We start from the raw sequence: 16,293 nt of genomic DNA on the forward strand, positions 1-16,293 counted from the left end.
GGGTCAAGTACGGTCATTGCACCCTCCCCGGATTATCCAGCCACTTTTCCCAGCCAACTGTATGTAATTTGACCCTAACATCACACATGGCCTCCTGGATTTGGGGAGGGCTAAAGTATACAATCTGGGGAAGGCTAGGAAGAGAAGACATGACGCATGCTGGGTAAAGGCTTTCCAGTGTGCCTACCCTCAGGTCATAAATACACCTCAGCAACCCCTCAGTTATCTCAGTAAGTAAGCTCAGTAAATTCATTGGCCCCCAGCAAAACTTTAATCAAACATTGGCTTGACACTAGATCCTTAAAAGGAAATAAGCATTGCTTAGCATCCCCAGGGAAAGAATTCTCACAACAGATGGAAAATTTATTGGTTAATGTTATTAGTCTCATAATTATTTTTTAAAAAAAGAAAACGAGAATGTAAAAGATGCTAAAAGGATATGGGAATGGAGATATTTTCCAAAATAGATAGAAAAAATGAGAAAGCCTAAGCAAGTGATGAAGGTCTGTTTAAGTTTGTTATGATACATAAACAATGAGAAAAATAATATACACATAATCTTAAAATTTCTATGGTCACAGTTTAGTCAGCATAATTTAGTCAACTCATTTAAGGAACAAAATATGTATCTAGTCAAGGTTTATGTGTGAATATTTGGTTTTTTACCAAAGCCTTATCTACATAGCACATGATAATTAAAAGGAACTAACTTTATTAGATGTTTAACAGCCATAGTTTGAGGTCTATGCTGTGGTCAGAGGGACTTAAAGGACAGTTTTTGCCACTTGCCCTTCAAGGTCGACTAATTTCCAGGGGACTATGGACCATCTGTCAAAATGTCCTGTAACTGTGGTGAGTCACTTGTCCTCTTGTTCAGGGAAGACATGGAGACCCCACAAGATGGACTTGAACCAGGGTCCAGTCTACAAAGAGGAGGGTCAACTCAGAGGAAACATCTCATTCATGCTTCCAAGTGGAGCCAGACATGGTCGAGCAGGACTTTTGACTTTTCACATAGATGGAACTGGTAAAAGAAAGGAGCCAGGAGCTCCTCCCGAGCCCAGGTGACCCCTGAAGAACAGATCCTCAAATGACCTTAAGTGTAAAAATAAATTGATTTGGTTGGTCCAACTGTATGATCTTAAACATCCAAAAGGAAAGTATAACCAAAAGAGTGAATTGATCAGTATATTTCTTTAAGAGTTCAAGGGATTACGCTTCCCAGACATTAGGCTTAAGTCCATATAAAAATTTATTTAGACAAGTATTTTTCATTGATGATTTTGTTCCTAACCAGAAAGTGCTGCTCAGATGTAAGACTTCAAATCTTGGTCTCCAATACTGTAATGCTTTGGAAGCTCTTGTCAAGAAATTCCAATGGACTCTCATATGAGCATTTGAAATTTGCCTTGTTCTGACTTTTTGCTAGTTCCCTGTCTGGAACTTATAATGCTAATTACTCTTGCCTTTACTTTTCCTTTACATCTCCTATTCATGATTCAAGGACTTTTTTCCCCCTTAGAGATAATGGATATGTAATTTGGGAGTCTTTTAGATAGATCCACTAAATGGATACAATTGCCTCACCCTGCATCCTTGTTCAGCATGGAAGAAGCCAGATCAGTCTGCCTCCCTATTCCCTATTGGCAATTTGGGTGACCCCTTCAGAGGATGGTGTGATAAGTAGGAATTGTTTAGGCAGTTAGGGTAAAAGGACCCCAAAGAAAAGTAGCCAGTTTCTTGGCTGAAAGTCAAAATGTCCTTGGGCCTCTTAGCAACAACTCTGTTCCAAAAGGCCAAAAATGTCAAAAGTATTAGGAAGCTTGTATCTAATCCTTAAAAGATTTTAGGGTTACCTCTTGAGAGGGGGGAATGTTGGAGGGGAGGGAGTGGGCATGGATTTGATCAAAGCACCTTATATGCATGTATGAAATTCTCAATAAAGGTTTTGTAAAAGTTAAAAGGGGGGACATGAAGTTATCAGAAAAAAGTGATGGGGAGATATGGGAGGAGTTGGAGGGGAGGGAGTGGGCATGGATTTAATCAAAACATCTTATATGCATGTTTGAAATTCTCAATAAAATACTTTTTTTAAAAAAAAAGACACAAAGAACTAAACCAGTTAACCATGACTCAGGCATTAAGTCTAAGTATTTGATGTTGATACAAACTAGCCACAATGACATATGCCCCAGTGTGTCCAGGAACTAGGCCAGGTCATTCTGCATGTAGCCTGGATGCCAGACCCACACACACAGAGGTTGTTTCTTTTAAATTTTTGTGTATTTCATACAGAACATCTCAAACACTCAATCATTTTATACCCCCATCCCCACTGGCACTCTCCCATAGCCCCCCTGCCCCACACCACTGGAGCCCATATACTCTGTCATCCGTTACTATCCACTGTGTTGTCAGTGCCCTCAGCCGTTCTCCAGTGCAAGTCCATCCACTGAGTCTAGTCAGCCTATCTAGAGTTCCTTGTCTTAGGAAGATCAGCTCTTCTTCATCTAACAGCAATCAGTTGCCAACATTCCTTTAGATAAGATTGGGGTCTTCTGTTCATTTTCCCAGTTTTATGCTGGGTTACTGTCTGCCAGAGTTTGCATGGGACTTGTGTATGTTGACATCATTGCCACAGAATCCTATGAGCAGGTTCCCAGGAGCTTGTAAGACTGTTTCCATATGGTCGTGCACATCTTCCCTGGCTCTTAACAATCTTTCCACCTCCGTCTTCTGTGATGGTCCCTGAGCCTTGGGTAAATGAAGTTTAATAAAGGGTCCTGGCCAAGGACCAGCACTCAGCAGACTCTTGATTCCTATGCTTTGGCCATTTGTGACCTTATGTGTTCCTGTCCCTCGGCTGCATGAGGGAGCTTTGTTATTGAGAACTGATTCATTAGTGTCCTCTTCTTTACCCCTGTTCTACGTTCCAGGAGCCTTAGGTGTAGAGGTTGCATTGCAGATGTGTCCCTTAGGCGTGGGCAATTCATAGACAATGTCTGTGTGTGACCAGTTGTGGTACTTGGTATTAGTCTCTGGGGCAAAATGATCTTTGATGGTGACTGGGATATTTGTTTATAAGGATTTGGTGCTAGGATCCATATATGAGGGAGAATATACATCATTTTTTGTTTTTGTTTTTCCTGTTACTTCACTTAGTGTAACAGTTTCTAGTTCCATCCATTTACCTGCAAACTTCATGATTTCAACTTTCTTTACTGCTGAGTAGAACTCTATTGTGTAAACGTACCACACTTTGATTATCCACTAGTCAGTTGAGGGACACTTAGGTTGCTTTCATCTCTTAGCTATTGTGAAAAGAGCAGCAACAAACATGGATGTACAAGTGTCTCTGCAATAGAATGGGTTCTTTGGGTACATGCCAAGGAGTGGTATAATTGGGTCAAACGGTAGGTTCATTTGTTGCTTTTGTTTTTTAATTTTCATTATTTTTATGTGTATAGGTGTATTGCCTGCATGTAGGTTAAGTGCACCAGTGTCGTGCAATGCCTCCGGAGGACAGGAGCTATCAGATCCCCTGGAACTGGAGTTACGGACAGTTGCTAGCTGCCATGTGGTTGCTGGGATTCGAACCTGGGTGTTCTGCAAAAATAGCCAGTGTTCTTAACCACTGAGCCATCTCTCCAGCCCAAACATTTTTAGTTTTTTCCATAGGGGTTGCACAAGTTTGCAATCCCACCAGCAGTGGATGAGTGTTCCTCTTTCTCCACATCCTCTCCGATGTTTGGTATCATTTGTTCTCTTGATCTTAGCCAGTCTGATTGGGGCAAAATGGAATCTTAGTGGTTTTAATTTGCATTTCCCTAATTACTGATGTTGAACACCTTTAAAGATGCTCCTTAGCCTATCTTTTAGTTGGGTTACTTGCTTTCTCTCTTGAGTTCTTTATATATTCTGGATGTTAAACCTCTGTCCGATGTGTCACTGATGATTTTCTCCCACTCTGTGGGTTTTCTCTTCACTTCCATGGTTGTTTCTTTTGATGTATAGAAGCTTTTTAGTTTAATGAGGCCCCATTTGTTGATTCTTGACCTTATTTCCTGAGCAATTGATGTCTGGTTTAGAAAATCCTTTATATTGTAGGTTATTGTCAATGTTTTCTTCTAACAGTTCCAGAGTTTCAGGCTTCACATTGAGGTCATTGATCCATTTGGAGTTGACTTTTGTGCAAGGTGAAAGATGGGGTTTAGTTTCATTCTTTTACAGGTGGAGACCCAGTTTTGTCAGCACCATCTGCTGAAGATGCTGTCTTTCCTCCGGTTAATGTTCTTGGCCCCTCTGCCAAATGTCAGGTGACTGAAACTGCATGTACTTATATTTGGGTCTTTAATTTTGTTCCATTGATCTATGGGTCTATTTTTGTGCTAATACCCCAGAGGTTGTTTCTTTAAATGCCAAGTACAACCATGTAATCTGTATTAAACTATCAGTCCTTGACATTGCATGTCACTATTTATTAAATTACCAGAAAATGCCTACAAACTTTAGTTTTTGTTGCTACTTAACCCAGAGGAATGAAATCTAGGCTACTTATAGGAACTCCAATATTCAAATTACTGCGAGGATTACCACTTTATCAGAAGTTGAGGATGTTTAAGTGCCCTGCTGAGCAGTGGGAAGGTCAGCTTTCCACAGTTTTGCAGGACAGTGCTGTAGATATGTGCAGCAAAGGAGACAGGAATGCAAGCTGAGTCCTGGATGGGCTTGCCAGCTCTGCTACAGGCTTCTCTGCAGACTAGGCTGCTGGTTGGGAGAGCAGATCTCAGGGTCAAGAAGAGCCTGGGAGGGGCTGGAGAGATGGCTCAGCAGTTAAGAGAACTGACTGCTCTTGCAGAGGACTCAAGTTCAATTCCTAGCACCCACATGGCAGCTACAAACTGTCCTTAACTCCAGTTCCAGGGGAATCTGAAGCCCACTTCTGACCTCCGTGGCATTGCACAACATGGGTGCACTCACATACGTGTAGGCAATACACCCATACACATAAAATAAAAAATATATATATAAAAGAAGAGCCTGGGAAATGCAGCCCACAGGCATGTACTGCTCTGTAGCCACTGTATGGGCATAGCTGATGTTCTTAGCTGGTAACTGGTACAACTCATAACACAGGGCCATACAAAGGACCATTTCTCTTGGCCCCTCTCTGGTACTATCTTGGAACTTAACTTCCCACTGCTGGAGTGGACCACATGGAGGACCTGAGCTGTCTGCCCATACCCCACTGAGCTCCAGTATGCTCAAGCCCACAACTGCCATGGAAGTGAGCCACTTTCTACTCCACACACCCAGGACAGTACACCTGACATCACATGGAGCAGAAATCAAATGCCACCAAGTCCTGACCAGACTGCAGATTGGGCAAACTCAAGATGCTGGTACTGTATGCTACAGGCCCTGGGTACTTCTGCCAGCACAAGAGGATGCTGATGAAGCTGACACACACAAGGTAAGTTTTGCACTCTGTGCCCCCATGGAAAAGAACGCAAACATTTCACAACAGCTCCTCCCTGCACAAGGGGACAATTTTGCATAGATGGACTCAAATAGCTATCTTTTTGTCCTTAGTAATTTCTCGTAGGCAGAAGAAATGTAAGATGAGCCTGGTAGCACAGTCTGGTAATACCAAGCACTTGGGAGGCAGAGGCAGGAAGATCACCACTGTTCTAGGATGGCCTGGTCTATATAAAGAGTTCCATACCATGCAGGCTACATAAAAAGACCCTATCTCAAAGGAAAAAGAAAACAAAAAACCCAGAGGAAATGTGTGCACTCTGAGGAGACAGGAGAGTCCCCAGTGCTGCAGGCTGAACTGTGCCCAGAATCCTCCTGCTAATCCCAATTCAGGGTGACTGTCTAGAGGCAGGGTTTCTAGAGGTGGCTACATTACATGCACCTGCAGAGTGAGGGCCTGCCCAAAGGTGCAGTGTCCTTGTATGAAGAGGAAGGGAGACAGAGCCTGTGTCTCTCCAATGCAGCAGAGGAAGGGCCACCTGTAGCTCAGAAGGGACCATGACCAGAGTTTACCTGTCAGGCCTTGGTCTTCAAAGACCAGAACTGTCAGGAAATGAGCTCCTATCTGGGTTATTCTGTTACAAAGCCTGAACAGACTAATACAGGCAAGCTCAGATCTGAAAAACTTACATCAGACTAAATATTGCTTTTTAAAAGGAAGCCTTAAGTTAACCAATCATTTTGACCTCGCAAAACACTCAGATTTAATGTATGAAAATAGGCGTAACATATAATAAAGAATATGTCATTTGTATAAATTTGGATTACCTTTTTTTTTTAAAAAAAAAAGAAAGAACTACAAAAAGTTACAAAGATCGCCTTCATGAACAATACATAAAAGTGAAGCATAGCTGCCTCCTTCCCAGCAGTTCACAAACACTACAGGACAGCAGGGGTGCTTGTACATCCTGAAAAGGAATCCCAGATCCTGCAAGGCTGAAGTTGGTTATGACAATGGAGAACATGGCTAGATATTCTGTGTGCCGGCACAGTGTCTCATGCGGCCCTGGAGAAGCACCAGAAGACTTGGGCTGCAGCAAACAGCTCGTAGCAAGTCTGGGTTCCAAGGAGAATGCTCTCTGTGCACAGGGTCTGGGCATCAGCACACGGTGGACAGTGGGGGAAAGGGGTTTTGCTTGCTGACGACCAGCTTCTGATGCTGATGGGATATGTAGCCTTTAATGTGACCCTGGAACAAAGGAAAAAGGACTAGCTTACATTTCCACATCCTGGTCAGATCAAAGATCAAATAATAACAATATAATGATTATATATATATATATAGTAATATAATGGTAACAGTGGTGATAAACACTCTTCCCCACTAACAGTGCAATTCCGCTCTCTGGGAGACAATGAATACAAACATATACAGTGGAGAATATAGGAATATGTTATACCCTCCATCCCTTACCACATGAGGCCCCTTGAATGGTATTTTCTGGAAAAAGTAGTTCTTATCAGAAAATGCCTTCAGAAACACAGAAGGCCTTTTGATAATGTTAGGACCACATTAAACTTTCAGATTCCAGACAAAGTCCTGCTGAGAGCAGTGGCTTAAACTGTGATGACTCAAATACCATGTATATCAAGTTGGCCAGAATGCACTGAACTTCATCAATGTCCACATCTTCCACATGCATGAATTTCAAGGCAACCAGAAAGGCATCTAGAGACAGCTGATGTGTTTTGAGTAACAAATACCTGGAAGAGGAAAAAAAGTCATAGTAATTAGCAACAGGATTCAGCATCTCAAGGACCAAGAAGGGGAGCCATAAGCAAGTTAATAAGGAATAGCATCTTTTAATGAACAGTGTTCAACATAATTTTAAGTTTCTATTAAGTACACCCTAAAAAACACTCCCAAAATAAGAGCTATTAAATATAATAGTACATGAGCTTTCTTTTTTTCCCCTCCACTTGGTTTTGGTTTTTGAGTTTTTCTTAATTATTATTATTATTATTATTATTATTATTATATCATTACTTTTTTTTTTTTTTTTTTGAGATAGGGCCTCCCTGTAGCCTCAGCCAGCCTGGATTCCACGATGTACAACAGGTTAGTCTTGATCTCAGAGATCCACATACCTCTTGCCTCCCAAGTGCTGGGATTAAAGGCATGCAGCACCACATGCAGCTCATGAACTTTCTATTTTTAAACTGTCACTATACAATAGAATGTTCATATATGTATACTATGCCATCATTAATCAGTAGCTCTGAAATAAGGAAATATCCTACAATGCAGTATCTTGTGAATTCAGCTGCTTCTTACTATTTCTGATAGACTGTCTTCAGCTACATACAAGGTCTGTCTCTGTTTATCTGAGAGCCTGTTTGGACGCCTCAGAAGTCAGTGTTCTATGGGAAAAGAAGCTATTACATTTAACTTCCTGACACACATAGAGATGGGAAGGATAAAACAGCTGTCATCCCAGAAAAGGAAAGAGGACATTAGTGCCACAGTTCAGTCAGGCATAAGATGTTCAGTAACCCCTGGCTAATGCTGAGTCTGCTGCCAAGTTGTGTCATTACATAGGCCTTCAGAGTCAGACAGACTCTATGCCATGAGGAGAGGCAGGATACTGCCCCCACAGGCCACAAAGGCTGCATCATCTGCCCTAGGGATTCCTTTTGTCAGATACTCACATATTGTGTGTGTGTGTGTGCACATTTTTATGTGTGAATATAGGTGTACATGTAGAGTTCAGAAGACAACTGCAGCTGACAGTCCTTGCTGTTCATCTTGTTTGAAACAGGGTCTTTTGGTAACTGTGTCTCTTTGTTGTTTTTCTGCTTTGTATACCAAGCTGGTGGCCTGTAAGCTTCCGGTTTTTACATGGGTCCCAGGGATTCAAATTTGGGTCCACCTGCTTGCACAGCATACTTTACCCACTGAGCCATCTCCCTAGCCCCACTCACACTTTCTTGAAGAGGTTCCTATAAGTAATGATCTTCAGCTTCTCCAGGATGAGGAAGATGCCACAGCGGATGAAGAAAGTCTCGTGCTTTGCCAGTGCCTCGTTGAGCAGCAGCAGATTACCCTCACTAGGCAAGGAAAGATGCAATGTAGAGCCACAGACAAAACCCCAGGAAAACCAACAGGTCAGCATGGTTTCTAATACAGCATGCATGCAATCTCTATTAACTTTCTGTTCATAAAACAGTGGAAAAGAACAAAACCTACCTTACAGCTTTGGTCACTTCTGAAAATTGCATGAGGTGGTACTTCCTCAGAAGTTCAATGGTCGGCATGTGACCCTAAGACAGAAAGTTAGCTTTCTTGAACAGAAACACATTTGTTTTATATGTATATGTGTCTGTGTGTTTGTGTGTACTAGGTGTGTGCAGGCATCTGTGGAGGTGAGAAGAAGGCATTGGATCTCTCGGAGTCAGAGTTATAGGTGTACCTGCTTCTGATGTGGGTACTGGAAGCAAACTCAGGTCCTCTAGACTACCTAGGTTTCAGCCACATACTGCACTATTCTCCACCTCCCTCCACCTCCCCCCTTCCCATCCTTTGTTAATTTCTTCTGTGAGGCTATATCAGTAGGCTGGTCTATCTAGTTATGTGGCTTTTCTGTTCAAGTTTCAAAAATGAACTTTGGGCTGAGGTGGGATGGATAACATTTATCTGTAATTCCAGAAATTGGGATGTAGAGGCGGGGGATCAGGAGCCCAAGGACAGTCTTGTCTACATTGCAAGTCTGAAGCCAGCCTTAGCTACATAAGACTAGTGATTAACATTCCTACAGGAAGACTGGAATGACATTTTTCTTTTTTGGTAAATTCACTGATATGAATTTAGGCTTTTAAGGAGATTATATAAATAATACGCATTTGTTTCAATTGTTATATGAATGTTAAAGTTCAGAATTACTTTCAAGAGAAACAAAGCAAAGTTCTCTGGAGGTGCCTGCAGACACATGCAAAACTCACTCCTCTACTCAGGGGCTCACTCATTGTCTTCTGGGGCTGTGCTCACATGTAGCATGCAGCTCAGACTGCAGTCAGCACATAAACTGCTTTAAGTCCATCACAGCAAGCTACAAACACTGCCGTCAATCACTCACCAGCAGCATCTTCACTGGCAGCAAGTAGATCAGAATCATCCTCTTGTTCTTCTGACTGGAGCGATGGCAGTGTTCAAAGGCAAATGACAGGTACTCCTCAGCTACAGAGAGCAGGCCCCATAGGCATCACATTTCTCAGCCTTACAGCCCAGCATACCCACCTCCTGCCTATTCCACCATGACCCTCAACAAAAGGCAATGCTGCCTCCCTTTCCCATGTCAAAAACAGCAGCCCCGCTTCATTTCTGTTATCAATGACTTTCCTAAGTAAAATCCATAGCCCTGATTTCAAGGAGGTGCTGCCTGCCAGGGATGGCCTACTTAACAGGAAACCAATAAATTAACTTCTGTTGAGATTGTAATTTGCTAAGGTCATCTGCAAACCATTAAGATTGGCATTTACAATTGGAAAACAGACATATAAAAGCAGCAGCTCTGAAAACACTACACTCAGTACAAAGAGTATAGTGTTTTTGGAGCTGCACAGCATACAACTCAATGACTCTATACCTTCCACTTAAAATGACCATGTGCTTAAAAAATTATCTTATTAACTTGTAATGTACTAACTCTGTCCTACCCACAACTTTTAAAGAAGGCTCTATTTCATCTAACACAGTTTGAATTTAATAGATTTCAGAATAAAGAAATACTCAGTTTGTCAAGAGACCCCACCTCACCCAGGCCCTGTCCTACAAACAACATAGCACAGATCAGAAAAAAGAATTTAACCTGCTGTGCTGGATAGCTTTAGTTGTCAACTTGACACACCTAGGAAGAGGGAACCTCAACTGAGGAATTTCCTCCATTGAACTGGCTTGTGACAATGTCTGTGGGGCATTTTCTTGATTGTTGAGTGGTGTAGGAAGGTCCAGCCTATTGTGGATGGTGCAACCCCCTGAGCAGGTGGGTCCTGTGTTGTGTAAGAAAGCAAGCTGAAGGCTGGAGAGATGGCTCAGCGATTAAGAGCACTGACTGCTCTTGTAGAGGACCTGGGTTCGATTCCCAGCACCCACATGGTGGCTATGAACCGTCTTTAATTCCAGTTCCAGGGGAATCCAAAGCCCTCTTCTGACCTCTGCAGCATTGCATCACATGGGTGCACTGACATACATGCAGGCAATACACTCATACACATAAAATAAAAATTAGTAAAATATTAAAAGAAAAAGAAAGAAAGAAAGAAAGAAAGAAAGAAAGAAAGAAAGAAAGAAAGCTAAACCCAGAGGAGCAAGCCTGTAAGAAGCACTCCTCCATGGTCTGTGTTCCAAGTTCCTGCCCAGAGTCTCTGCCTTGGCTTCCTTTGATGATGGACTGAGAGCTGTAAGCCAAATAAACACTTTCCTCCCCAAGTTGGTTTGGCTGGTGTTTTTAATTACAGCAATAGAAAGTAACTAGGATACCTACTAATGGGACTTCTGTTAGGACAGGGAGATGGGAAACAGGCCTTTCTTCAAGTGCAAAGGTTGACAGCACAAAGCACAGCAGAGTTGGTAGGCAGACTCCCCTCCCTCCCTGGACTATATGAGGCCCCAGTGATCCAAGCTTGGTTCAAAAATTGGAGAAGCATGAAGTAAATCACAGGAACATCACTTGTTATAGAAGACCCTCCTGGACAAGGTTTATTAGGTCCTGAATACAAAAGAACAGAGATGGAGCTGGAGAGATGGGTCAGAGGTTAAGAGCACTGGGTATTCTTGCAGAAGACCCAGGTTTGGTTCCCAGCAGCCATATGGAGGCTTACAACTCCAGTTCCAGGGGATCCAATGCCCTCTTCTGGCTTCCGGGGGCACTGCATAAAATAGGTGCATTTACATACACACAGGCAATACACCCATATACATAAAACAAACAAACAAACAAACAAACCAGAGATACTCAGAAGCACAGGCCTACCTCAAACAGATTCTATCATCAGAGGCAGCAGGATCTAGGCCAGAGTCTGGAGGCCAAGGAAATTTGCACTGAGGGTCACTGCTTCTGATTTAATATACAGTGCTTATGTTTGGCAAAGTAAACTTCTATTCATATAATTGAAAGTGACTATTACTTGGGAAGAAGTGTCTCTTCCACACAGAGCTGTGTCTCATCAGGACCCTATGAGGGGCACAGCCAGTGACAAGGACAGAGCTGCAAGATTGAGCTGCCAGTCTTCACACCACTCCAACTATGAGCGTGACTTCCACAAACCAGCTCTGGAGAAGTGTGCATTTACTACAACTTGAGACAACTAAGTCTCAGAGGCCTTGGGTACATAGAAAACACATTCTGACAGTTATTACATGATGACATTTCCTGCCATCATTAGAGGGTTTCAGATTTCTGGAATCAAACTTAAAAAAATAATAATTTATTATTTTTGTTTTATGTGTATGAGTGTATTGCCTACATGTGTGTAAGTGCACCCATGTCGTGCAGTGCCTGCGGAGGTCAGAAGAGGGTGTCTGATCCCCTGCAAATGGAGTTACAGACAGTTGCTAGCTGCCATGTGAATGCTGGAACTGAACCCAGCACCTCTGCAAGAACAGCGAGTGCTGAACTATCTCTCCAGCCTGGAATCAAACTTATCATGCTTAGAGTCAAAAATATCTAGAGAAAGCTGGGCATGGTAGTGCACACCTTTAACCCCAGCACTTGGAAGGCAGAAGCAGGTAGATCTTTGTGAATTTAAGGCCAGCCTGGTCTACATAGTGAGTTCCAGGCCTCTGGGGTTACAGGGAGACCCTATCTCAAAAAAAAGAAAAAAAAAATCATAAACTAATGAAAATGTAAAATAGCTGGGACATTCCAAATATTCTTATCTTCACATAAACATAAAAATACAGGAAGAAGGGGGCTGGAGAGATGGCTCAGTGGTTAAGAGCACTGACTGCTCTTGCAGAAAACCCGGGTTCAATTCCCAGCACCAACAAGGCAACTAACCATTACTCCAGTTCCAAGAGATCCAAAACCCTCTTCTGACCTTTGTAGGCACTGCACAACATGGGTGGACTTATTTGCATGCATGCATGCAAGCAACTCTCTCTCTCTCTCTCTCTCTCTCTCTCTAATAATAATAATAATAAATGAAAATGCAAATTAAAAATATTTTGAGTTACGACTCCCGGACCCCGCCCAGCCTCCCCCCAAGCATCTCAACAAAAGGCAGCGTTGGGCAGGTCCCCGCGACCAGTGAAAAAAAGAAAAATACTTTGAGTTACTTAGAATGGCTATCATCAAGAAATCTGTCAACAAATGTGAGAACAGATGTGGGGAAAGAGTAACCTTCCTTACTCACTGCTGGTGGGAATACAAATTAACACAGTCATTATGGAAATCAGTTTGGAAGTTATTCAAAAAAAAAAAAAAATACAACTAACATGAGATCCAAAGAACTCTATAGCCTACCATAGAGATATTTGTACATCTATGCTTATTGCTGCTTTATTTACTATAGCAAGGAAATGGAACCAACCTAAATATTCATGAATGGATAATAAAAATGTGGTACATATAGAAAATGGAATATTATTCAGTTGTAAAGAGAAATGAAATAGTTCATCCAGGAAAATGGATGGACTTGGAAAGTATAGTATTAATCAAAGTGAACCAAACTCAGAAAGAAAAAACTGCATGCTTTCCCTCATGTGTAGACCCCAGCCATTATATAATCTAAATGTGTAAACAGGTATAAGTACAGGTTTAATATGACATTTAAAAAGGAAACCAAAGGCCAGGCATGGTGGTGCAAGCCTTTAAACCCAGCACTCAGGAGGCAGAGGCAAGTGCATCTCTGTGAGTTCAGGGCCAGCCTGGTCTACATACTGAGTTCCAGGATAGCTGGGGCTATAGGGAGACCCTGTCCCAAAAAGATAAAAAAAAAAAAAAAGAGAGAGAGATCAAAAAGGGTAATATTAGGTCATGAGGAAGCACAGAACGCAGGCAAAAGGACATGAGTCATGAAAGAGGATATAAAGCTAATTGTTTTTCTAGTTTCAACTCTGCTGTAGTTTTTGTTGTTGTTTTTTCTTTTTAGTGGTGGATAAATATTTAAAAATGTAATTGATAGCAAAAGTATAGAACTCCAAGGGAAGTTCCATGGTTTAGAATGGCCATCCTAACTGTATAGGAATTACTGAGATACATAGGATTTTAGGACTGGGCAAGTGTTGGAGTGGCTTCCTTAATCTAGCTGTGTGATCTTTTTTATTTTTATTTATTTTTATCAGCCTGCCTCTATCTCCCAAGTGCTGAGATTAAAGGCATGCACCACCACACCCAGCTTAATTTATTATTTTTTTACTAAATAAAATCACTTTATTATAACAGACTCAAGTAAAAACATTACACAGCTGGGCTGGAGAGTTGGCTCAGCAGTTAAGAGCACTAGCTAATCTTGCAGAGGACCTGGGTTCAATTCCCAGCACCCACATGGTGGCTAACAACTGTCCTAACTCCAGTTCCAGGGGATCTGATGCCCACTTCTGACCTCCACGGGGATTGCACAACACAGGTGCACTTACATACATGCAGGCAAAACACTCACTCACATTAAAAAAAAAAAAAAAAAAAATCTATTTTTTTTTTAAGTTTACAAAGAAAAAACCCAGCTTCACATCCTTGAGAAAGCTCAGGAGGGTGAACAGATAAGCTATTGAGCGTAAAACCCAGGACTGACAGACAGCAATGCTGTCACAAATACCAAAGATGGATCAAGGCCCAAGGACATTCTGCATTTCCTTCAGGGCCTTTCTACTGAGACTTCAGGTAGTGAGGTGGCAGCTGGGCCAAGTTCTATCCTAAGTTCCATTTCCTACTACAATTTAAAGGCAAACAGAGAAAACAATCACTGTTCCTATTCAGACCCTCCAAATATAAATTTTCATTTGTCTAATCAGCTTTAATATATGCACTTAGGAGCTGGGTATAGTGGCACACACCTTTAATTCTAGCACTCATGAGGCAGAGGATTGAGGTGAGCCTGGTCTATAAGCTGGTACTACAGAGATACCTGATGCTTTGAGTTAAATTCCTAAATTCAATCACTGGAACCCATATAGTGGTGGAAGGAGAGGGCCAACTCCATAAATTTGCCCTCTGTACCCCCCCCCGACTGTGGCACACACATGCCCGCTTGCACGACACGGGTGTACTTACACACATTCAGGCAATATACTCATACATGTAAAATAAAATAATAATTTAAAAATATAAAAAAAGTGGGCGTGGTGGTTCATGCCTTTAATCCCAGCACTCAGGAGGCATACATAGGCAGGTGGAGCTCTGTGAGTTCAAGGGCAGCCTGGTCTACACAGTGAGTTCCAGGCCAGCTGGGGCTACAGGGAGACCCTCTCAAAAAAAGACAAAAAAATAAAATAATAAAATAAAATAAAATAAAGCTAGTTACAGTAGCTCATGCTTGTAATCCCAGCACTCAGGAACCTGATGCAGGAGAGTCACCATGAATTTGAGGCCAGTTGAGGCTACATAGTGAATACCAGGACAGTCTGGGCTACAGAGTGAGATCTTGTCTCAAAAAATAAACCCAAAAGTGGGCTGGAGAGATAACTAAGCAGTTAAAAGTGCTTCCTGCTTTTCCAGAGGACCCAAGTTTGGTTCCCAGAACCCACATCAGGTGGCTCACAACTGCCTGTAACTTCAGCTCTAGGGATCTGACACTCTTTCCTCATCTCTGCAGGTGCCTATACACCCATGGCATACATTCACGCAGACACACATAAATCAAAATAAATTTTTTTTTTTTTTTTTTTTGTCTTTTTTGAGGCAGGGTCTCCCTGTAGCCCCAGCTGGCCTGGAACTCACTATGTAGACCAGGCCGGCCTTGAACTCACAGAGATCCGCCTGCCTCTGCCTCCCGAGTGCTGGGATTAAAGGCGTGAGCCACCACGCCCAGCTTCAAGATAAAATCTTTAAAAAAACAAAGAAATACATACACACATATACATACGTATATATGTGAGCAACCAGGACTTGATTTACATATTCCACCTTAATAGTAAAATACAGTCATTATGTTCTCTAAACTATCAGCATCACTGAAATTGGACAGAATATATGTCTTATCTAAAACATTAGCACAGAAGTACCAACATACCTTGCTTGAAGTCACTGTCAAACATGGCCTTCCGTCCAACATAGTATTTGTATGTGACTCTCTGTGCAGTGCTGTAGTCATCTTTCAAATTTGAGCTGTCAATGGCTCTGATCAGAGGTTTACACAAATGGAGTTTGTTTATCTATAATGAAGAAGAAGGCATTTAAAATACAAACAACAACAACAAAGCAGGCAGGCAGAAGAAAAGACATGAACTTTTGATTTACTGTGTGTCTCTTTAAAAGGGGAATTTGGGGACTGGAGAGACGGCTCAGTGGCTAAGAGCACTGCTCTTGCAGAGGACCTGGGTTTGATTCCCAACACCCACATGGTGGCTAACAAGCGTCCATAACAATTTAAATGTACCACTGGAATCAAAGATAAAATCCCAGACAATAGCCATGCATGGTGGTACGCACCTACGGTCCTTGCACTCGGGAGGAAAAGGCAGGTAGATTTCACAGAGCTCAAGGCCAGCCTGGCCTACATTTTGAGTTCCAGGCCAGTTGGGGCTACAGGGAAACCCTGTCTCAAAAAAACAAAACCAATAACAAACAAACAAAAGTCCCAGACAATGAATTATGACAG

At 42.1% G+C, this 16,293-nt stretch overlaps 1 protein-coding gene across 4 annotated transcripts in view; it reads right to left on the minus strand.

Annotated features, from left to right (window-relative positions):
- Positions 1–6,318: 6,318 nt before the first annotated feature.
- Positions 6,319–16,293, minus strand: part of Pcid2 (PCI domain containing 2) — a 34,874-nt gene continuing 24,899 nt past the window's right edge. For 3 of the 4 annotated variants that reach the window (XM_029553713.1, XM_029553712.1, XM_008848424.3), the window contains 6 exons: positions 15,706–15,847; positions 9,612–9,712; positions 8,726–8,799; positions 8,461–8,586; positions 7,119–7,242; positions 6,496–6,727 (listed from right to left, as the gene is read on the minus strand). In XM_029553713.1, the coding sequence (XP_029409573.1) occupies positions 6,638–6,727; positions 7,119–7,242; positions 8,461–8,586; positions 8,726–8,799; positions 9,612–9,712; positions 15,706–15,847 (657 nt within the window). In that variant the 3' untranslated portion in view covers positions 6,496–6,637. Of the gene's footprint in view, positions 6,728–7,101; positions 7,243–8,460; positions 8,587–8,725; positions 8,800–9,611; positions 9,713–15,705; positions 15,848–16,293 lie in introns of all 4 variants that reach the window. The other variant, XM_017802019.2, reaches the window with a different exon arrangement.

The sequence above is a fragment of the Nannospalax galili genome, unplaced genomic scaffold (genome assembly GCF_000622305.1).
Source record: "Nannospalax galili isolate Female #2095 unplaced genomic scaffold, S.galili_v1.0 scaffold744, whole genome shotgun sequence".
NCBI lineage: Eukaryota > Metazoa > Chordata > Mammalia > Rodentia > Spalacidae > Nannospalax > Nannospalax galili.